The 24,535-nt window shown below is 35.3% G+C and overlaps 1 protein-coding gene and 1 long non-coding RNA gene across 2 annotated transcripts; one reads left to right on the top strand and one right to left on the bottom strand.

Annotated features, from left to right (window-relative positions):
- The first annotated feature begins 1,735 nt into the window (after positions 1 to 1,735).
- LOC105210734 (protein singed wings 2) lies at positions 1,736 to 21,577 on the top strand. The gene is made up of 8 exons (XM_011181870.3): positions 1,736 to 2,285; positions 16,744 to 16,902; positions 17,623 to 17,791; positions 17,847 to 18,003; positions 18,076 to 18,218; positions 18,579 to 18,758; positions 20,651 to 20,809; positions 20,895 to 21,577. Exons 1-8 carry the CDS (start codon positions 2,164 to 2,166, stop codon positions 21,276 to 21,278), a joined length of 1,473 nt encoding a protein of 490 aa, XP_011180172.1. The 5' UTR covers positions 1,736 to 2,163; the 3' UTR covers positions 21,279 to 21,577.
- Positions 11,453 to 16,749, bottom strand: LOC128922471 (uncharacterized). The gene is made up of 2 exons (XR_008471673.1): positions 12,528 to 16,749; positions 11,453 to 12,462 (listed from the first exon to the last, which is right to left on the bottom strand). It is a non-coding gene; the product is annotated as an uncharacterized LOC128922471 (long non-coding RNA).
- Positions 21,578 to 24,535: the final 2,958 nt, after the last annotated feature.

The following is a 24,535-nucleotide window of genomic DNA, read 5'->3' as shown; positions in this document are numbered from 1 at the left end:
AGCTCCATACACCTTGTTGTTCGCTGTTATTTCATTACACCAATTATTTGTGTGTAAATATTTATGATTCCCGTAAATTTGAATTTTTCCTCAGAGTCTTATTGAGCACAGAATGCATAACGATAATAAATTATATAAATATTATTAATCTGCATTTATTTACAACTTCACTTTGCGAAATGAATATTCAATGCGAAATACAGAAGGTGTTAATGAAAAGCGAGGATACACCGCGCGAAATAAATATGCATATATTTATAAAGAGCGTAAAAGCGACATGATGCGGTACAACATGAAGAAAAATTATTTACTATTTGTAAAAATAAATATGTAGCGCGATATTTTTTATTTAACGCAATAATAATTGAATTTTCATTGCATAATTTGTGAATATTTATGACAAGTGACGGCTGACTTCTTGTATTATTCAGAAATTAAAATAATATAAAGTATATTGAAATTTAAAATAAATGCTTAAAAATTATATTTAATATTTAATACATTATATAATATTATCAAGTTTTTGACGTCAGAATATGTATGGTTGTCAGCTGTCACTTGTCATATATATAAGTTGAAGGAAAACACTATCAGAAGAATGCCTGTTAAATAAAGGTACTAGAGTCATTAGTCAGAAATAGACAGGAGGTAGAGATAAACTAAATTGTCGAAATGTCGAATGAAGTTTTAATTCTAATTTGTTTAATTAGTTCTATTAACAATTAATTTTTTCTAAAAATAAGTACAAAACTGATGAATCAAAAAGTCAAAGCTGTCAATTGTCAGAAATGCCTATATTGGAGATGCACTTAGGAATACAATAACAAAAATATAATTATAATAGAGTTGAAAATTTAAGACGCATATATTTGTAAATATCACAAAAAACTTAGGTTATTGAACTAAAAGCCCAAGCTCTCAGCTGTCAGTTGTCTGAAAATATTGTTTTAAAAAACTAAATTACTTAAAAATATATTAGAGCTTTGTTGATAGCCTTAGATTTCTCTATGGTTATTCTGACGTCATAAAGATCTAAAAATGCATTAGCAAATGTCGACTGTCAGCTGTCATTTGTCACGTGCAGAATTAACCAAACAGTTTTGTCTTTTGACTTTTAAGCATCGTAGTCTTTTTATTACACTATCGCACTCAAATTACGATCTCTTCAACATCATCAACATTTGTTAAGCTCTCCGCTTCTGAACCTACTAAGAATAGCTAATAACTTTAGTAAAATTTTATGTAGCCACTAACAAATATACAAGTACATATATGCTCCAAATTAGCTAGCTAAATTTGTAAGCTCTCAAAATTCATGTTTGCCGCTAAACTTTAATTTACAGCTCACGTTTTCAAAATAATTATATTATTTAAATGTAGAAAAGTCATAAAATTCCTTATGTTTCAAACGGCACTTTCGATCATGGCGCATTTGATGCGCGTAGTAAATAAAAGCTCGCGCAACAACTTCAATGATACACACATCCAGCAACACTGTCATCAGCGCGTGCCGCCGCTAAACGCGCTGCTAGCTACCGAAGCGGCGATAGCGCAAAACAGTATGCTGCGCCGCGCTAATATCTAACTGATAGTCACAAAAATCAGACGGCGCGCAAGCGACAATGTTATTATCATTACGTCGACGCGCACAGCGCCGCAATCAGCGCACTACGCCGCGGTGAAGTATTCGGCACTAACGCCGTGGCGCTTGCTTGCTTGTTTGCCGCTTCAGTAAATTTTTGACGGCGCGTTGGTAGCGCGCGCCCGCGGTAGCTCGCTTGCCAGCTGCCGGTCTGCGTTAGCCACTATGTTTTGGCACGCTTTTGTCTATAATTCGCATTCATATTTTAGCGTTCAATAAGCGCGCGTCGTTTTCGAAAAGGCAATACTCATTGGAGAAAGAACAAAATTTATGTTTAATTCTTCAACGTCGCCCGCCGCGTCGTGCGTATTTCTTGATTTCTTGTACATAATTCGTGTTCAATTTATTACCGTTTATATCAATTTCCGCCTCCTGAGAATTTGAATATCGCACATAAAATCGTTTAACACTCGCCAGATCCAAAAATTCGTTGTTAACCGTTACAAATAAATCAGCTGCTAAAGTAGACGCGCAACGCGCCTGGCGATCAGTGTAAGCGCTCAAGTGTTTTAGTGAAAGAAATGCCTCCCAAGGCGCACTCAGCCGCCGTGTCATGGTGCTCGTCAACGCTTGTGATTTCCTTTAAAAGCCGCTCGGTGCTGCTGCCATTCATCTTCTTGACGCTCTGCGCTACTTCTTTACGGTGTGTGTGTGTCAAATTTGTTTTGTTTTTATTTTTAAAATTTGACTATTTGTTTTTTAATGTGTTTATGCCAAACTGCAAATTTAATATGTGTCAGCGCCAAAAAAATGTGTGTAAAATATTGTGCTCTGTTTCACTTGCGACAGTAGTGCGGGTAATCCAGATATTAGTGACGATGATCTCTTCTCTGTTGTCACACCAAATGTTAGTGACGTTGCTCTCTGCTTTGTTTTTGTCACACTTATGAGTGTGCTGAAAATCATGCCTTTTTAATCATTGGCATTTTAATTGCCGCAAAAGTCAAAATAAACGCGAATCTGAAGCGTTAATATTTCAAATTAATCTACGACACATTTTTATAGTTTTTAAAAATCATAGAATATTGATATTTTTTGTGTTCCTAAAATTGATATTAAACAAATTATTCGGCAAAATCTAATTACATATTTTAAAAACCTAATTATGTATAAACCGAATTTAGTGCGATATTTCTAAAATTGTGGGATTAAGTACACTCAAATTTGATAAACTGTTGATAAAACACTTATGTATCTTATTTACTCCGTTTATTCCGTAGTATAACTATTCATCAGCAATTCTGATCGATGAAAAATCTTCAATAAACAGCTTTAATTTTATTTTAAAAAAGTTTCTAATGCTAAAGTGTTTTCGTACTCTTCAACGATATCATTGAGACAGCGACCAGAACCTCAGCGGTATTATTCGCCGCCGGTAAAATGAGCCCTACCGTTCCGTCCTTCTCAAGTAAACATTGTTGAAGACTTTAGCTGGTGTTTCAAGACGATAGTCACTGAAACGTTTCTATCGAAGAATTAGAATAATTTCGAGCAAAAAATAGTATCCTATTGCGACTGTTGAACTTGTATACTGGTTCTATTTCGAAATACTGGAAAAATTTAATTACTATAAATAGACTTCCGTAACCGGAGAAGAGTTTTTAGTTTTAAGAGTTTTACTCCAACACGATATTAAAATAGGATCTTTATTTCTATAGGTTAGAAAGTTGTGTTACCACGATAAAACTGAAATGTTTCGAAATATTGCGAGAATTGCTGCCGAGTTCACAGTCCAGACGAAAGGTCAAGTACAGTAGTTTTCCGAAATAACAAATATTCGTTTTAACGAAAACCGCTTATAACGAACAAGCAAATTTGTTACATTGAGTACCGTAAATAACGAACATCGAGAATTTGTAAGTACTCAGTTTAACGAACAACATGAAAAACACATATGAAGAAAGAGGAAAAAATCAAATAACATCGAACCAGAATTAAACATAAACTGGACAAAATACCAAAGAAATGTGCAAATTGAAAAAATGTTGAATTTTATAAAAAAGTTTAAAATTATTTATCAGCACCAAATAGAAGTATGAGTGTCAGAATTGGTCCATTTTGGAAGAATTTATTGGATTTGAATTGTTTTGTTATGGTTTTTCATTTTTTAGCAAATAATTAATAAAACAATTTATTAAACTGCAATTTACGGATATTTAACTCATTTTTATTGATAAAAATACCTCTAAGTGAGTACTCGAATTAACGAAAAATTCGATATAGCGAACAGGCCTGACAATTAATGTGTTCGTTATTTCGGAAAACTACTGTGCTTTTAACTCATCTACATTTCTCAAAATTTGTCGGTGTTCTTCTCTGTCCCAACAACAACAACAGTAATCTTCCGGAAGAGATAAAACAGTTTGTCTATATTCCCTAATTCCATAACAATTCCTAGTGAGCACAGTTTTGGTTTTAGTCGGATTCTCCAAGCTTTGGTAACTATTTCAAAAAGTTCAAATAATTGCGGTATTCTATCAAAAACACACCCATCAACTTACTAGACAACTAATCACTATTTTTTTTATCATTTTCGCAATCAGTTGCGAAAAGCTTCAATTTATTATACACGCCGGGTATTAATGAGTTTTTGCATGATGTATACGTCATTATGTCTTCAATTAAGTATTTGGTTCTTGTTTTCATACTTTGTTATTTACTTTCATTTTCTAATGCAAGTGATAATTTCGTTTCAAATTTAAGCTGCGAGAATGAAATTTCGCGAAATGACTTCACCTTTGATCCAGTTAATGATTTACTAAGCTCTTATAATTCAAGACAAGCAAACACAAAGAAATAAATACATACATATGTATATGTTTGTTTGTATTTATATAAAATCCAAGAATCAAATGAAGAATAATTATTTATTATTATGGTATTATCTAGGGTTTCCTGAGCTTTGAGTTTCTATCGTCTATGATATATTGTATTGTCAAGATCATAAATCCTACACATAAGTCCTTTCTATATAAAGACTTCTCATACTTAAATCCGATTTTCTAACGGTCGAACAAAGACAAAAAATTGTCTCTCTGTTAATGGAAAATATCATTCAGAATTGAAATTTAAAGGCCTTTTACTCCCTTCGCAGAAGTTGTATAATGCCATCGGATCATTCATTACATTCGGCCGAGTTCTTGGCTTTCACTAAACCGCCATCATTGACCTGTAGTATCATAGACCTCGTGAGATACTCAAGAAAGTGATCAAAACAGTTCTAGCGTTCCCCTCTCAGCTGCTACCACCACAACCTACCGAATTAACACCTCAGATGAGCTGCTGACTCTTTGGTTGGCAATTATTTACCGGAAGATATCGCCCTTTCACTAATAGGAAATCTTGGGTCAAAGACCAATCCTTTTCAAATTAATTAGGATATTGGCTTGCGAAAATCTAAACTCCGTCGGGAATAATTATTTCCTATAATATTCGACTTCATTATAAATCTTTGAAACAAAAGGGAATCTGTACTCTTAATTCTAGTCTATAAAGCAACATTCGGTCTCGAGATCTTGAAATTCACAAAAATGTAGAAGAATCTAAACTGGTCTTTGTTGTCTTGTTTACTCGAGAACTTCACTCTTTATATATCTACATAGTAATGTATATATTTTTGTATACCGTTATCTGTATCAGTACAAATACAATTCTCTACCCCAACGGAACTACCGATAAATGTCAAAAATATGAAGTACGCGCTCGGTAATAAAACGACGTGAGGACACAGCCGTTATAGTGTTTATCAGATTTAGATGCATACGTCAGAAGAAGCGCTTGTTAATGTCGATATCATCAGTAATTATCAGTCAAGAAGATCTTCTGCTAATCTCAAAGAAAATATGCGCTCAGTAATATAAAACACAACATGGGCTTTTACGATGAATGAGCAGTATTTTTGAGATGAGTGCCTGTCATGAAGAAATAAATGGCACGTGCTCCTATACATAATTATGAGAATGTACTTATGTATAAACATTTAGAACTGTTTGTTTGAACTATATTTAATGACCCAGGATCAGTTTTGATGGTAAAATGACAGAAATAGACACTTTAATAGGTTGGCAAAAGTGTTGAATAAGTTACTTTGGATACTAACTGCGAGAAAAAAAGTGATATGAGGGTTATATAATGTTTATAATTGTATATATTCCAGACATGAGAAAACAAGGACGTTAAGACATCCCAAGGTCGGTAAGCTAACATATATATTTTAGATAGGAATAAGCTTCGCTTAAAATCGGTTAGTCATTCGAATATGTTTTAAAGCCCTTCTACAAAGACTGAAGTACTCTGCAGAGTTCTGAGTTCAATGAGCCCTATTACTACCAGAATTTTTTTAAAAGAGAACAAATTACAGATCCCAACTTTTATTGTTAAAGGTTACCGCTTTACAATCTGTAGCATAACTTCGAAAGAAATCATCTTTCTTTTGTTCCTCTGTTCCTCTGAACCTATTCCGAGTGCTGCCATGGCACAATTCGATCTTTAAACGCTAGTCAAATAGCTTAAATGAAGATAAGCTAGACTTTTGACAAAGCTACAAAGTTCTGTAAAATTTACCACAAAATTACCCAGATTACCTTTTTTCCCTCGATTACATTCTAAAGTTATGAAGTTAATTTTCGTGAGAACCTAACCTTTGCATGAGTCTTTAATAATTTTTTTGCTTGTGAAATGATTTGAAAATTTGAAACTAGTTCACTGCTTTTGGACTTTATTTTTAATTAGCTCATAGCAGTTATAAAAAGTAGTTTTTGCGCGTTTTTTGCTAATTATGATCAAACGAAGCGTAACCGTAACATCACTAAAATGGCATCTGCGATGAAAAGTCGGAACCTAATAAAGTTGAAATTATAGTTTTGAAATAGCTTAGTCATTAAACGGCTAAAACAATGAATTTGAAAGAAGACTCGTCAAGTTCGAGAGCAACGTCCTAAGAAGAATCAAATGTAGATTCCAGTTACTGTAAATATATATAGTATAATGAAATAATTCTCGACGAAAATAAGAAACAAAGCCAAAAAAGTTAAATATAACTAACCAAAAAGAAACTGAGGAATTCATTTTGCTAAGGGGTTTTAAAATCTGTTTAAGTGATCAAAGTCTTTATATGAGGATAGAAGAGCAATATATATGTATATACATATATGTTGATCGATCAAGTGATTGTTTACCTTAAGGGTGGGTTTCAATTAAAAAAAAAAAATGTGTAAAATATTCTCTACAAATTTCAAATTAGAGTTATAAGAAATAGAGCCTTTGGAAGTTCCGCTCATCAGGCCATGTCAATATGAATTTAAAACTTTAAACGCATTTATCTCAAAATTCAATTTTTCAAGTCTCAAGGTGGACACGATTTCTCGAAAAGTTATAAATCGATTTGTTCAAATTTTGCACACATCTTTGGAATAACATTATCTAGTTAATGAACGAAGGTTTTTTTTCTATTGTTATTATAATACATAAATATATATAACATAATAATAGATACACCCCAAGGGCCTAAGACCTCATATGCGAAGCTTCAGATATAGGCTTTAATTTATAATACATTTAAACATTGTACGGACAGACGGACAGAAAAATATCAATATATTCATTGCGTAACAACAGTTAAGTGAATAAAACTGTTAAGCGCTGTGTGAGAAATTCACACAGTCTTCATAAATGAATAATTTAAAATGCTGAATCTACATAATTTTATAACTCTATATTGATATACCAAACAGGCTTCCGAAAAGAAAACAAGTTTACCTATTTGAAAATTTACATTCATTAACAAAACTAATTTAAATAATTCCAATGTAAATTTGTACGCTTCGCCAAACACACCCCTTTTTTAAGTAATATATGTTCTTAATTGGCATTTAATTTGGTTTCCTAAGCAAACAAAACAACAATAATAAAAAAAGCAATAAAATAAAAAACACACTTAATTATTGTTTTTGTATTGTACATACATATATATTCGATCATTTAGTTAAATTTCCAATTTGTTTTCATTGTCAAATGCCTGATTGAAATGTATGCATTTAGTATTTGATGTGGAAAACAGTTTTATTGGCTTTTATTAGGCAATTCCCGCTGATCGCGAAGATAAATTGATCTACGCAGAGATAAATAAACAACGCTTAAGTAAAAAGCATGTAAAAAATGTGTCTGAGTTTACATTTCCAAATGTTTGTATTTGATTTTTTTAAATATTTCCTTTCTTTTTTATTGTTGAGAAAATAAATTCTCACAGGTTGCATTGAACGGTACATATTTCAATTTATATATACAACCATTCATACATAACTGTAAACAATACTTTTTTATTCCATTTTTTTCGAATTTCTGTTGACCATCTGAGCTGAGTGGCAATTTGCCAATTTCTGAAAGCTTTCTGGAATGTCTTCTATCTTGCAAAAATTAAATAAATTTAAGGTAATTTTTTTTCACCTTTCCGCCATTGTTGACTCAGACGTAGCATTCATTGAGATACTGTCGGCATTCAACAATCAAGTCAAAATATGCATTACTGTAATGTTTGCTTGACCGTTCCGTGATTCATTAGGGTTAAAAAATACACACTTTTTCCTCTCTCGTCACAAATGATAAAAATAACTGAAGAACCTGAAGAGTGAAACGTCATAAAGAAACAAAATATCAAACTTCTATAATAATTGTAGGCCTTTCTTGCTGTCACAACCAAAGTATTTTTCTCTCACATGCAGTCCAAAAAAGTTACAGGATAATCGTAATCACTCACTATTTATGTATATCAGTTATTGTACACAGTCCAAAATAAAGGAAATAAGATACGAATTTCACATTTTACATTTGTGAGTTCTGATTTTATTCGACAAATAGAGCATTATATGTATAAATTGTAATGGTGGTTGGAATGCTCTAAAAGGTTTCCAATCAGTCGACGGACAATCACTACGGGCCCTTTTGCTTGTTTAAATGGGTTTACTGTTATTCTACTATTTTCCAATCCCCGGGTCTTATTGGTCAGATTATGAATAAAAGAAATCCAATCCATGGTCTCCGTAGCATTAATTTCTATGAGTCTCTGCCATGGCTTGCTGTTTGTGTTTCGGATGGTGAAAAGGATTGTAATTGAATAAGTGATTGTTGGCGATCTCAGAAAGTCGACTTAGATGACCTTTGGTTGCAGTAAAATGGCCCGCCATGACATACCAGAAGCCACTAGCGATATTTTGCGCTTCTAATTCGGAAATATTTATATTAGTAGTCTCTACGACAATTATGTTAAAAAAATATCGGTAACCGGTGTTTTTTTATATTTCTACATTAATCTTGACGTCTTTAAAACACTTATCAAACTCGATTTTTGGGATAGCCTTTGGCTCTGTCGGCGAGTTCTCGTCAGCTTGTAAAACGACGGCCCTTAAAGGTTGTCTTTGCTTTCAGAGATAGGAAAAAGTCAAACGAAGTCATATCTGGCGAATATGGAGGCTGGGCATCGTTACAGTAATGTTTTAGGCCAAGAATTTACGAACAAGCAACGAAGAGTGAGCTTTTAACAAACGAGCAAAGGCTCACAAGAACAAGTCTAACCCTAGCGGTTGCTACAGCCAAAGTAAGTAATGCCAAGTAATAAAATAAAATATTGACAACTGAAAATTCTCGTTAGTTTTTGAACACCCCTCATATACTTCAAAGCTGTGTTTTGGGACCGTTAGACGATTATGCTCGTGTGTGAAATCAAATAATCTAAATCTGCTAATTAAATGGATTTCTAAAAACTAGAAATAATTATTTTTGTAATTGGTACCCGATTTTTAATATTTTTATGATCCCAATAAAACCAAACATCCATAAATGGTGGATTTTCGGAAATTATTGATTGCGCCTCTTAATTTTAGATTATTATTTTATTATGTCAATTATTATTTTTTGTGTCGTTTATTTAAGTACACGCTTGTTTGCATGCAGACATTTTCCATTTTTTGTTTTTGTTTTTATGTACATAAGAGTCTGAGCGTTCACATATTTACAAAGCAAACACTTCTGGCTTAACATAGACTTCCTAGTATTTTCATACCATTTCGCCTCTCACCTGAGGTTATAGCGGTCGTTTTTTATGACCGTTTTTTATTTATTTTTTGTGAGTATCTCACGGTGATCTGCTAGCATTACAGTTAGTAGCTTATGGTAAATACAATTTCGTGAGAAATCTCCGTTATAAATAAATTAGTATGCTCAGATAACAGTTTAAAGCGTAGTAAATTTTATCAAAACAATTGTTGCAAGTTGACTTAAAGTCTGGTGCGTAAAAATGCCCGACACGGCTGTTTGTTCACCACCTGATTACTCAACTACATTTTGGTTCAATATTTATCAAACTAATTTTATCACTAAGCATTCTGTTATAGATTCTCTATTTCTGGTGTTTTTTTTTCTGCAGTAAAGTTTGCGACAAATCGCAAATGTTTGCTGTGTAAATATATATTTAATGCGGCAGCTATTATTATTAATTATATATACAATACATTGCTCATATGTGTATATAAATTATATGTTGTAAATTCATTTTACTGCGCACTCAGCATAAATAATTCAAGCAATTTATTTTTAGAAAATATGTACAGTTTTACTAATAATCGTGGATATGCAAATTTGCATTGAGATAGCAAAAATAAACATCATAAAACCGTCATACGAAAATTAGGTGTCGTAAATATTGCCAAAAATCATAGTGGCGGTGGCGTAAAGTTGCCCTTAGGTTGACATTCTCTGATCACATGCATAGTAGACACTATTTTGGTAGTTTTGTAGTATTCAATAATGTTCAACCATATAGAAGTATTTTCAAGCATCTGTGTTTCATCTGGAATATTCAGCGTCTGAGAAAATGTATACAAATTTCATGGAATTGCTTCAAAACTGAGAATATCAAGGCTTTATACGATTTGCGACGATGAAAAATTTAAAATTTCTTACTCAAGCTTGAATGGTGCATTGTTTAGCATCTTGTGAAAAACATAAGAAAATATTCAAGCAGTATAGAGAGTGCAATTTAACCCTCAAGACAACTAACGCCTTGTATTTTGGAAATTTATGCTTAGGGTCTTGAGGATTGTTTCCTTATAAAACCTGAGTTTTAGGAGAACCCTTATTTTAAACATGTGTGGGTTTTAAACTTAACGTTTGCTTTTAGTCTCCCACTGAAGTCTTTCTCGAAGGTTCACAGTTCTTATCTTTCTATCTGAGGACATTATGGCTTATTGTATAATTGATTTACCTCTAAAAACCCTACACGCCTTTCCAATTTCCATCTCTTCTAACCGGAAAACGTTACCGAGTTCGACAAAGAACGTTCAGTTTTTCGAAGTAAATACTCTTTTTAGCTAAAACACAAAAAACAGTCGTGTATGTCAAAGTTCGTATAAGTGATCGAGAGAAAATTATAGAAATTCCTTGTTCTGGCAGCAATCTACGTTCCTGTCCATTTTAAACACTTCTCTCTAAATTCAAACTAAGAATTTCCATTTACTCTACTTTCCTTCAGATCCAACGTGATATATACATAATTCACCTGAAAATTTGAACTCGGTAATCGAACTGTAAGCAGTTATATTAACTAGTTATTTGATCTACCTAAAAAATGCGTCAAGCTAAAAGCGGTATTCTTTTTGGATCGGTTTGGATATTAGAAGAATTTGACGAGTATTATGTTATTTGGACGGTCCTGATCTTGAAATTCAATTCAATTTAGGAGCATGGGAATTTTAAGACGACTGTAGATGGTTTAGGAGATTTTTTTTTCATGTTAGAATAATAGTCTGGTGATAGATGTTGTTGTCTAAACTTGAACCTGTCAGTAGATTGACTGGGTTTCCGCTCTCTAGTTAATTTTCTAACTATTAATTCATCCATTATATTCTTTATTTAATTTTCTATTAATAACTGTTGGTTATAAAAAGTATACACTCGACAACAATTGAACGAAAATAATTATAATCAATGTTATTGTGAAGTTCACCACATTTTCGGTAATCGATTCGATCATTCAATGCTCAAAGCAGTTAATATTCAACAACTATATTCATACATACATACTAGAAAAAAATGAATAGTCTTTGATTGTATTCTACCAATAGCACATTCAATATTCTAAGATATGCTTGGCAATTATTTATATCTCCATGGAAATTTGATACCGTCAAATTTATTAATAAAATTCAATTTCATTTGTTATCAGTTGGCAGGAAGCACTTGAAATCTGAGCGATTAATATATTCAATTTAAATTTAGAGCAAATTTTATACAATTAACAATTATGAAAGGGGTCACACGCAGTAATGCTTAGAAATAGAAGAAAGTGTTCTGATAAAAATTGTATGTAGTATTATTAGAAAAATTTTAACCAGTTACCTAATTTAGTTTAGTTCAGAAGTACTTCGAATAGACATCGTTATAAATTTAGATAAATGTGACATTATTTGAAATTACTAACTTCTTTCTGGAGAACAGATCCAAAAGGCACAGTCCTTTGAGCTTAAAACAATTCCATTATCTACTCTCTGTAGCGTTCACAGTTATTTAGTTATTCTAAGAAGTTGACGTGATCACTTCTCTATCATATTGAAAGTTAGGGGTTTTTATAAAAGCCACCATCCCAGTTTCACTATAAAAGTGTTCTGAGTATTTATATCCGATTTGCTTTAGAATATTTTAACACCAAATTTGTTAAAATGCGTATATTCCCCACCTTCAGACAAGTAAACATTACAACTTCACTTCACAACTTTGTTATTGAACATCCATAACACGCATGCGTCGCTGACGTAAAAGTAATTTTATACCTGTGAAAATTTATAAAAATATATTTTTTTTTCAAATTTTATTATTTTGTTAATTTTTTTCGTACCTTTGGCACTATATTGTTAATTTAATTGTCACAAGTTTCATGCTATTGACAATTGAACACAGCCATTACGAAAAGAAGTGTCAGCTATTGGTTGTTACCAACACTTGACGCAGCAGTCCGCGTGTTTAACACTTATGAATATGCAAACTTTGGTGCCACGAATATTTGTTTACACTAGTTCTGACTGACTGATTGTTCAAAAAAGTCTAAATATATGCCCTGTAAGAAAATTTTGTTGCATAAGTTGACATCTAATGATGACAGCTGTGATCTTAGTTGACAATCAGCTGTGGATTCACTAAAAATGGAAAGCGTATCTCTTCTTCTAGAGATTATTAATAGTTTTTAATTGTTCTTAATGTTGGATAATCGAATGTGATAGCGTGAACTGTATTGTATCCAGTTCCTCGTTTTATAATTATTAAATGGTCTCGGTAACCTAGAACGATCACCCAGTGAAAGTCGACAAAACCGTCAGAACTTTATTAATGGGTGTACTCTCGAGTCAGAATTACAAAATCTAAATGTTATCGATTTTCTCGTATAGCACATCTCTAAAAACGAATCTATTGATTTCTCACATGGAATATAACGGGTGATTTTTTTGAGGTTAGGATTTTCATGCATTAGTATTTGACAGATCACGTGGGATTTCAGACATGGTGTCAAAGAGAAAGATGCTCAGTATGCTTTGACATTTCATCATGAATAGACTTACTAACGAGCAACGCTTGCAAATCATTGAATTTTATTACCAAAATCAGTGTTCGGTTCGAAATGTTTTTATCGACAAATTTTGTTCAGCGATGAGGCTCATTTCTGGTTGAATGGCTACGTAAATAAGCAAAATTGCCGCATTTGGGGTGAAGAGCAACCAGAAGCCGTTCAAGAACTGCCCATGCATCCCGAAAAATGCACTGTTTGGTGTGGTTTGTACGCTGGTGGAATCATTGGACCGTATTTTTTCAAAGATGCTGTTGGACGCAACGTTACGGTGAATGGCGATCGCTATCGTTCGATGCTAACAAACTTTTTGTTGCCAAAAATGGAAGAACTGAACTTGGTTGACATGTGGTTTCAACAAGATGGCGCTACATGCCACACAGCTCGCGATTCTATGGCCATTTTGAGGGAAAACTTCGGAGAACAATTCATCTCAAGAAATGGACCCGTAAGTTGGCCACCAAGATCATGCGATTTAACGCCTTTAGACTATTTTTGTGGGGCTACGTCAAGTCTAAAGTCTACAGAAATAAGCCAGCAACTATTCCAGCTTTGGAAGACAACATTTCCGAAGAAATTCGGGCTATTCCGGCCGAAATGCTCGAAAAAGTTGCCCAAAATTGGACTTTCCGAATGGACCACCTAAGACGCAGCCGCGGTCAACATTTAAATGAAATTATCTTCAAAAAGTAAATGTCATGAACCAATCTAACGTTTCAAATAAAGAACCGATGAGATTTTGCAAATTTTATGCGTTTTTTTTTAAAAAAAAAGTTATCAAGCTCTTAAAAAATCACCCTTTAATATCCATACAGGTACCCTTTAAAAGTTTAGTCGGTGTGTTGGAAATAGTGCTCACTTTATATTTTGCACGCTTAGCCTAAATTTTTTTGTAAATATTTGCTGTAAATTTAGCATGAAATTAGCGAATTGACGAATTTAATTTTGAATATGCTCATATTGTTATACCAATAAATATATTGGAGAATCTACGAGGTATACATGTTTAAATATGCATATTTTCGTATCTGCATACGTAAGCAAGTTTGATTACTTAAACAATTTTGTTTGATTTTTTTAACTAACAAGTAAAGACGGGATAAGTTCGGCAGTTGAGTGTAGTCATTAACCGATTTCCATAATTTTCACACCATATAACAAAATGATGTTTCCAAAGGATTTAAAAAAAAAATCGAGTATCAAAACAGTAAAATATTTAAATTAACGTCTATACCAAAATTTCAACAAGATATCTCCGCCTCGTCAGCCGAACATTATAATATACATTATGTAATATTAATGTATTATACTTCTAATTCCGAAAATACGGGATCCAGAAATGTACTATTCGATAGTTGACTATAAGAATTACGTTTATTGTCTTTAATGGTAATAATAATTGAAGATCGAATCTTAGCTATTCTGCGACCACTCAAAATGTAAAGAAACCTGACAAACGTGACCTCTTAACATTCAAACAAACCTTAGCCGGGTCAATAACCTTTGGCTGGTGTTTGTTTATATTTTGGTCGAGGACGAGTCAATATTCTTTGGCTTGGATATATATACATTTTTTTGGTTTTATACTCTCGCAGCAAAGTTGCTAAGAGAGTATTATAGTTTTGTTCACATAACGGTTGTTTGTAACACCCAAAACTAAAAGAGTTAGATATAGGGTTATATATACCAAAGTGATCAGTGTGAAAAGTGGAGTTCAAATCCGGATGTCTATCTGTCGGTCCGTCCGTCTTGATGAATCTTGGCACACTTGTTTCTTGGCACCATAGGAAAGTTGCTTTCGAATATGGGCAAAATCAGACCACTGCCACGCCCACAAAATGGCGAAAACCGAAAACACATAAAGTGCCATAACTAAGCCATAAATAAAGTTATGGAAATTTGGTACAAAGGATGGCACTATGAAGGGGCATATTTGGATGTAATTTTTTTGGAGAAGTGGGCGTGGCCCCGCCCCTTACTAAGTTTTTTATACATATCTCGTAAACTACTTGAGCTATATCAACCAAACTTTCTTTTAGGTACTGCCTTATACAGTCCAAAAATGGAGGATATCGGATTATAACCACGCCCATCTCCCATACAAAGGTTATGTTGAAAACTACCAAAAATGCTTTAATTCAGTAAGGGAAAATACCAGAAACCTTAAATTTCATTATAAAGAAGGTACAGAAGGGCTCCACCCAAATTGGTACACACAATTTTAAGTGGGTGTGGCTCCGCCCACTTATGGGTCAAAATCCATATCTTCTACTCGACCAATATCAATGAAATTCGGTTTGTAATATTTTCCTTACATCCCAATGATATGTTGTGAAAATAGGCCCAATCGATTCACAACAACGCCTACTTCCTATATACCAGAAGTTTGAAGTCGACCCGAATCTTTTTCTTTACAATATATAAAGTAAGCAATAGTGAACATATCGGAACAGAACTTTGCATAAATACTGCTTTTATAGTGTGGCAGCCCCTTTCTAAAAATCGCCGAAATCTGACCATAGGTTTTCAAGGGCCCTATATATCGTACATGAGGACCTCGGTGCTTCCAATCTAATATTAGGGTTTCAAACTTTCAATGGACTTTATACCATATATATGTCGAATACGTGGGTCAAATTGTGTATTATATAATATTAAATAAATAAATTGCGAGGGTATAAAATGTTCAGTCACAACCGAACTTAGCCTTACATTTGACTTACTTGTTTTGCTTACATTTGACCATGACCCTTGACTCGGGTTTGTTTACATTTTGGTCAGGGGTCAATGACCTTTGCCTGGGATTTGTTTACATTTTGGTCGAAGACAATAGCCATTGACATGAATTTATTTAAATCTTGTCCGAGGTCAGTGACCTTTAGCTTGGGTTTGTTTACATTTTGATTTGAAGTTACAGTTTACGAAATAATATATGGATGACTCCCATTGTCTCGAAAGTTCTGAAATTAAAACGAGGTCTCATCTCTAGAAATTTTAGATTTAATACTTCGTCGAATCTTCACTATCATCGATCGGCTTTCAGTGACCTACATTCTCGATCACTACGTCTTTGAAACCAAAAATACCTTTGTTATGCAATTTAGAGCCAAAGGAATTTTGAATTCTATCGAGTAAGGTTAGTCTCTTTTGGGACTATAATCATATTCATGTACATATATATATACATATGTATATACATATAATATGCACATATGCGGAATGTACACAGATAAACTACCAATTTATCGCTGTTGACATTCATTTAGCCCAGTTATTAGTTGTACAAACACCACAGATTACATTTAACAAACACGCCGCAGATAAATATTGACCTGCTGGAATCTTTGTGTATTCGCATTAACTAGCAAAGCTGTCACCAACGGCTAACTAATGAAAGCCACATGATTTTCCGTGTTGATAAATCTGTTATATAATCATAATGTTGATATAAATGTCTAATTCATTTCAAAATCTCTGCTTCTCACCTTTACAGCGTTACAAATGCGGAATATATCTCACATTATCATCAGCACAATTTCACCTGTGTGGACTGGAAGCGCGCACCAGAGGCAGCAGTCGGTAATTGCACGCGTTATGGGCGCTATGGTGCGCTGCGCTGTTATGGTGGCGTAAATAATTTACCGGCAATACCGTAAGTTGGTTTTTGTATATGGAATGAGTATTATCAGTAAGTTCACTTCTGGGGTTTTGAAATCACAGTGTTGTAATTTGACAGTTGTCAAAGTATGTTGTCAAACCAAATGTGTTTTCTCATTTACAAAAATGTCAAATCTATCGCTAAAGTTTCCTCTGTACAGATGATATGTATGGAGTCTTAACCATATCTGATCTCATGTTTGTGGGATCTAATGTCCCACTAATGATTACAACCTCAGCAGTTTTCACTACAACTATTTAGAATCTTACAACAAACATAATATGTAGTTTTACTATCCATTCGTTTTTTCTTCGAATACAGTACACTAAATCGGGATTAACTCAGCTGAAACGATCCGTTTCCTGGATATATCACTAGTTGACTTGATATCTTGACTACCATTTAATTCGTCTTGAGCAAGATATCTCTTTAATCACCATATCAAATCTTCGAGTGTATTTCTCACTTAAGAAAGTTTCTGATAAAGTAGGTGCAGACCCTCTAGGACCATTTAGAGGTTAATATTAATGCGCATTTTATTTATTAGTCGATAAGTTTTGACAAACTGCAAATATTATAGTTGAAGAATTAATAATTTTTAATGAATTTCATCAATGTCTAATTTCGAAATCGCCAATTAGATAAGCTTTTATATGGAATTTTAATTTGGAAGTTTTTTTGTCTAAAAACATTATTTTTCGTGTCAACTCACAGCGAACAAAAGGTGCATCGCCTAGAGGAAATAATTTTCTGCGGCTGGCCTGAGCACCACTTCAATCCCGTAACCGATCTGCAGGCATTTCCGAAAATACGCTCGCTCACCATTGAGTATAGCGAGATGCGCGAGTTCGTCTTTGATTTTCCCGAAATGTTCTATCTACAGGTAAATTCCAAACAAATTATTTTTGAATATTTTCTAATTACACTTTGTCCCACAGAGCATCAATATATCATGGACCAATCTATCGCAGATAAATGCGCGCACCTTCAAGCGTGTGCACACACTGCGTGTAGTCGATTTGCGTTGGAACAAGTTGGTGCAATTGGATGGTCCTCTACTGCTGCCGCGTTCCTTCGAGCAACTCTATTTGGCTGGCAAGTATCCAGTGGTTTGTGCATTCACCGAAATGTTCTGTCATATCTTAATATCCATTAGTTCTTCCATAGGCAATCCATGGAATTGTACGCGCAATTTTAAATGGCTGCTGATACCGGAGAAGGGCGCCATGGTCGTGGATCGTGATGAGATCATTTGCATGGATAAGAAGTATAGAGATCGTCAGATGATGACTGTGATGAATTTTAAAGTGGTGAGTGAGAAACGGTTTAAAACCAACCTTAAGAAAGGGGTTTATAATTGAGTTATCCGGTCAAACTGAATACAAACTACTGAGCTTTTTCTTCTACGAAGATACCAAAGCCTTTGCGACATATAGTTATATAATATGTTATGATGAAAATGGAATTGAAATCTAACCTCAAAAATTACTTTTCTTAAAGCTATAACATTACTACTGACACAAGTCGGGGTATTTTGAGATAACAATTATGGTGTAGTTTTACGTAGAAAGGGTTCTGAGAATAAAAATACTCATTATATTCTTTATAAAGCATTGTAAAACAGTTTCATTCATTATCTTTCATAAATATTATTTATCTCAACTTTTCAGATGCTGCGCAACGAATGTCAAGCGCACGAAGATTTACAGAATTGTACCTGCACAATGCATCACATCATTCCGAAGACACACATACCACTCTACACAATCAACTGCAGTAATTTGCAGTTTCGAACAATGCCCAGTTATATACCGGCAAATACAACAACAGTTTATCTCAACGATAATGAGGTGAGTTGGTGGTGGTAAATATGGAGTTAGATGTGAGCTAAGAAATATTTTACTAAATATTTTTTAATTAATTTTATGTGAGGTATTAATATAGGAAAAATATTTTTATAGAAAAAATAATATAGTAAAATTGTTATAGAAAATAATTTTTCGCAAGTTGTTAATATTTTAAAAATGTACGTTATAGAAATGTTACTATAATTATGCGAAGCTTATAGGAATACATTAATTAATTTATAGGAAACTATTATTATTATAAATATTAAAGTTCTGTTACAGAAGTGATACTATGTTTATAGGATTTATTTTATTATAATTGTGAAAAATTATTTTTTCAGGAAAATATATTATCTTAATGTACTTTGTAATAAGTAGGGTTGTTACTTTTATAAAATATATTCTAGCGTGAAAATCAGAATATAAATATAGAATATATAGAGATTTGTTACCATAAAAATTTATATTTCATTATTAAAATGTCATGTAATTATATGAATCAGTTATAGCCGAATCGATGAGAGCGCGCCACTCCTCTCTTTCCTTCGCAGTTCGGCGCCAGTTGGAGATTCCAAGTGTAACCAGGTCGCTCTCCACCTGGCCCCTCCAACTGAGTGGAGGCCTTCCTCTTCCTCGACTTCCTCCGGCGGGTACTGCATCGCACACTTTCAGAGCTGGAGAGTTTTCGTCCATTTGCGGTATTCGCCGTTGACAATGTTCTAAGGATTTCGAGGCTGACATTGTTGGTGTTGTTGATACTGGTTCCCAGGTATACGAAATTATCTACGACTTCGAAGTTATGACTGTCAACAGTGACGTGGGAGCCAAGACGCGAATGCGCCGACTGTTTGTTTGATGACAGGAGATATTTCGTCTTGTCCTCATTCACCTCCAGACCCATTCGCTTCGCCTCCTTATCCATGCGGGAAAAAGCAGAACAAACGGCGCGCTTGTTGCTTCCGATGATATCAATATCATCGGCGTACGCCAGGAGCTGTACACTCTTGTAGAAGATTGTACCTTCTCGGATTAGCTCTGCAGCTCTTATAATTTTTTCCAGCATCAGGTTAAAGAAGTCGCACGATAGTGAGTCACCTTGTCTGAAACCTCGTTTAGTATCGAACGTCTCGGAGAGGTCCTTCCCAATCATGACGGTGCTTTTGGTGTTGCTCAACGTCATCAATCAGGAATCAAATTATTTATATAAAATATGTTTTTATTATAGGAAGAACAAAATAAATGTCATTAGCATCAAACAAGCAACTTTATTTAAAAATGTACTTTAATTATAGAAATTCTCTTATCATAATAGAAAACTTATTATTATAGGAGCATATCTTTGCTTAGATTATATAATATAAATACATATACTATTATATATTATTATTTTAGAAAACAAATTGATTATGTTTAAATGGTGTATTATTAAGAAAACTGAAATGAGATTATTATAGGAAGAAAATAATTATTATCCGAAAAACGTATTATAGCAAACATGTTTTTTATACAAATCATTGTTATGTATTATAGTATAGCATTTTACATATTGTTATTATAGGAAGAATAAATGTTATTGTTATCATAAGAACACACTATACTTATGGGACACCAATTATTATTGAATTTAAATAATAATAAAAATTTATGAAATTAGTTCGAAGAACATACATATATTCAAATGATTATTACAGAGAAGAATTATTATAGGAGACTTTTTATATTTATTATTATTATTATGGCAAACATATTGCGGAGGAAATTTATTTTAACTATAGGAAATAAAGTTATTATTATAGGAATTTACTATTTTTATAAGAAATATTTAAAATACAAACCAAAATAATGGCTTTACTCTTTAATAAGTTTTTAATATATGTATAAATAACTGCTTATAGATCACCGATATACTGCCTTTGCGCAACAATCCGCACTATCGCCATGTGGTGGACATACATCTGGACAATAATCGCATCGAGACGATTGATGTGTTGGAAGGTGGCTATTGGTTTGAGCACTTTCGTTTGCTCAGTTTGCGCGGCAATCGATTGCAGAAGGTAAACCAGGGTTAATAATAATTTTAAACAAATTAAAATAGTATGTAATAATTCAAAATGATTTACTTCCCTCCCCTCCACACAGGTACCCGTCTACGCGCTCGATAACGCGTTGGACGACAACCTCAACGCGAATCTCCTGCTGCTCAGCGGCAATCCATGGCAATGCACTTGCATCTTCACGATGCGCTTCCGCGAGATTCTCCTGAAGTATAATGAAATAACACGCGATGCCACAAACATCACTTGCATCTATAAAAACAGCGATCCGGTGCGTCGTGCCAATGTCCTTGCGCTTACACGTGAGGACGTCTGTAAGCCGGAGGAGGAACCGAAGATATATCCGCTCGATTTGTTGAATGCTGTGCTCGCTTTTCTTATAGTGTTAATCTTAAGCAAGTTGGCTTATGACTATTATTACTACAAAAATTATGGACGCGTGCCATGGATTGTAATGAAATTGCCATAATTATGTAGCGCGAGGGAGCGTACAATTCCTCGGGCATTATTTATGAAAAAATCTCTCATTTGTGATTAATTAGGTGGTTAAGTAGAGTGAATGGAAGAAATTTAATCAAATTTGTTTAATTATATAAATTGCTATATTATAATTATATAAACAAATTATATGAAACTATTGCAATGTAAGCTTTAAAAACCGTATGTGATTACTGCATAGATTCTATGTGATGTACATACATATATGTATAGTTACTATTAAGGCATAGTGGTCTTAGAAGTTTAAAAAACACTTAAGTATAAGTATTAGGGGGATGGGGTCATATGTAGAAGTTCACGCAAGTGAGGAAAGTTTCTGATTGCCATTCACTTGGGAGTGGCCAGGAACGATTCTTTTGCATATGACTCAAGCAGCTCACGACTTCCGGTTTTAGACCAAGTATCCCCTGGGTAGCTAACAGACATCCGTTTGGAGGCGAGCTAAAGTGAGAAGGCGAAGCCCGCTTGTGCGGTTGTGCGTAGGGCTTGGGACCCACCACATAAAAACGAATAACCAGTGAATAAGAAACACAGGCCTCGGATGAGAAACCCCCCTTTTGATGACGACCACGGCAAACGTATAAAGGACTATGATTTGAGGGCATGCACCTGGAATGTCCGGACTCTTAATTGGGAAGGTGCCTCTGCCCAGCTGGTTGATGTCCTCATACAACTAAAGGCTGACATCACCGCCGTCCAAGAAGTGCGATGGACGGGACAAGGACGGAAGAAGGTGGGTCCTTGTGACATCTACTACAGCGGCCATATAAAGGAGCGCAAATTCGGTGTTGGATTTGTGGTGGGAGAGAGACTACGTCGCCGAGTCCTGGCATTCACCCCGGTGGATGAACGTCTTGCCACAATCCGCATCAAAGCGAGGTTCTTTAACATATCGCTGATTTGCGCCCACGCCCCAACGGAAGAGAAGGACGATGCGACCAAAGATGCTTTCTATGAGCGCCTAGAACGCATCTATGAGCGCTGCCCCCGCCACGATGTCAAAATCGTGCTTGGCGATTTTAACGCCAGGGTGGGTAAAGAAGGTGTCTTTGGCACAACAGTCGGAAAATTCAGCCTCCATGACGAAACATCGCCAAACGGCCTGAGGCTGATCGACTTCGCTGGGGCCCGAAATATGGTTGTCTGTAGTACCAGATTCCAGCATAAAAAAATTCATCAAGCAACGTGGCTGTCCCCTGATCGAAACACGCGCAATCAAATCGATCACGTTGTGATAGACGGAAGACATGTCTCCAGTGTTTTAGACGTGCGTACGCTCCGAGGACCAAACATTGACTCGGACCATTATCTAGTAGCAGCAAAGATACGCACTCGCCTCTGTGCAGCAAAGAACGCCCGTCAACAAACACAAGGAAGGTTCGACGTCGAAAAGCTGCAATCACAACCGACAGCCGAACGATTTTCTACTCGACTTGCACTCCTGCTCTCGGAGAGCACTCATCAGCATCTCGATATAAGGGAGCTGTGGAACGGCATCTCAAACTCATTGCATACCGCTGCAGCCGAAACAATTGGTCTCCGGCAACGCCAAAAAACCAGTTGGTACGATGAGAATTGTCGTTCCGCAGTGGAGAGAAAACAGACTGCCTACCTCGCAACGTTGCGATCGACCACAACACGTTCGGGGTGGGATAGATATCGAGAACTGAAGAGGGAAGCGAGACGCATTTGCAGACGTAAAAAGAAAGAGGCCGAAATGCGTGAGTATGAAAAGCTTGAAAAGCTGGCCGACATGGGTAATGCTCGAAAATTTTATGAAAAGATGAGGCGATTAACAGAAGGTTTCAAGACCGGAGCATTATCATGTAGGAACCGAGAAGGTAATCTGGTAACGGATGTCCAGAGCACACTGGGATTATGGAGGGAACACTTCTCCGACCTGCTCAATGGCAGTGAAAGTACAACACCAGGAGATGGCGAACCCGATTCCCCAATCGATGACGATGGAATAGATGTTCCATTACCCGACCATGAAGAAATTCGAATAGCAATTACCCGCTTGAAGAACAACAAAGCGGCGGGGGCCGATGGATTACCGGCCGAGCTATTCAAATACGGCGGCGAAGAACTGATAAGGTGCATGCATCAGCTTCTTTGTAGAATATGGTCGGAAGAAAGCATGCCTGACGATTGGAATCTTAGTGTGCTCTGCCCAATCCATAAGAAGGGAGACCCCACAATCTGCGCCAACTACCGTGGTATAAGTCTCCTCAATATCGCATATAAGGTTTTGTCGAGCGTATTGTGTGAAAGACTAAAGCCCACCGTCAACGAACTGATTGGACCTTATCAGTGTGGCTTTAGACCTGGAAAATCTACAATGGACCAGATATTCACCATGCGCCAAATCTTGGAAAAGACCCGAGAGAGAAGAATCGATACCCACCATCTTTTTATCGATTTTAAAGCTGCCTTCGATAGCACGAAAAGGAGCTGCCTTTATGCCGCGATGTCTGAATTTGGTATCCCTGCAAAACTAATACGGCTATGTAAGCTGACGTTGAGCAACACCAAAAGCTCCGTCAGGATCGGGAAGGACCTCTCCGAGCCGTTCGATACCAAACGAGGCTTCAGACAGGGTGACTCACTATCGTGCGACTTCTTCAATCTATTGCTGGAAAAAATAATACGAGCTGCAGAACTAAATAGAGAGGGTACAATCTTCTACAAGAGTGTACAGCTCCTGGCGTATGCCGATGATATTGATATCATCGGAAGCAACAACCGCGCCGTTTGTTCTGCGTTTTCCAGACTAGATAAAGAAGCGAAGCGTCAGCGCACTCGCGTCTTGGCTCTCACGTCACTGTTGACAGTCATAACTTTGAAGTTGTAGATAATTTCGTTTATCTGGGAACCAGCATTAACAACACCAACAATGTCAGCCTTGAAATCCAACGCAGAATCACTCTTGCCAACAGGTGCTACTTTGGACTGAGTAGGCAATTGAAAAGTAAAGTCCTCTCTCGACGAACCAAAATCAAACTCTATAAGTCGCTCATTATTCCCGTCCTGATGTATGGCGCTGAAGCGTGGACGATGACAACATCCGATGAGACGACTCTTGGGGTTTTCGAGAGAAAGGTTTTGCGCAAGATTTATGGTCCTCTAAACATTGGCAACGGCGAATACCGCAGACGATGGAACGATGAGCTGTACGATTTATACGACGACATTGACATAGTTCAGCGAATAAAAAGACAGCGGCTA

This window comes from Zeugodacus cucurbitae, chromosome 6 (genome assembly GCF_028554725.1).
Source record: "Zeugodacus cucurbitae isolate PBARC_wt_2022May chromosome 6, idZeuCucr1.2, whole genome shotgun sequence".
NCBI classification, from domain to species: Eukaryota; Metazoa; Arthropoda; class Insecta; order Diptera; family Tephritidae; genus Zeugodacus; species Zeugodacus cucurbitae.
This window is presented reverse-complemented; position numbering and strand designations above follow the sequence as displayed.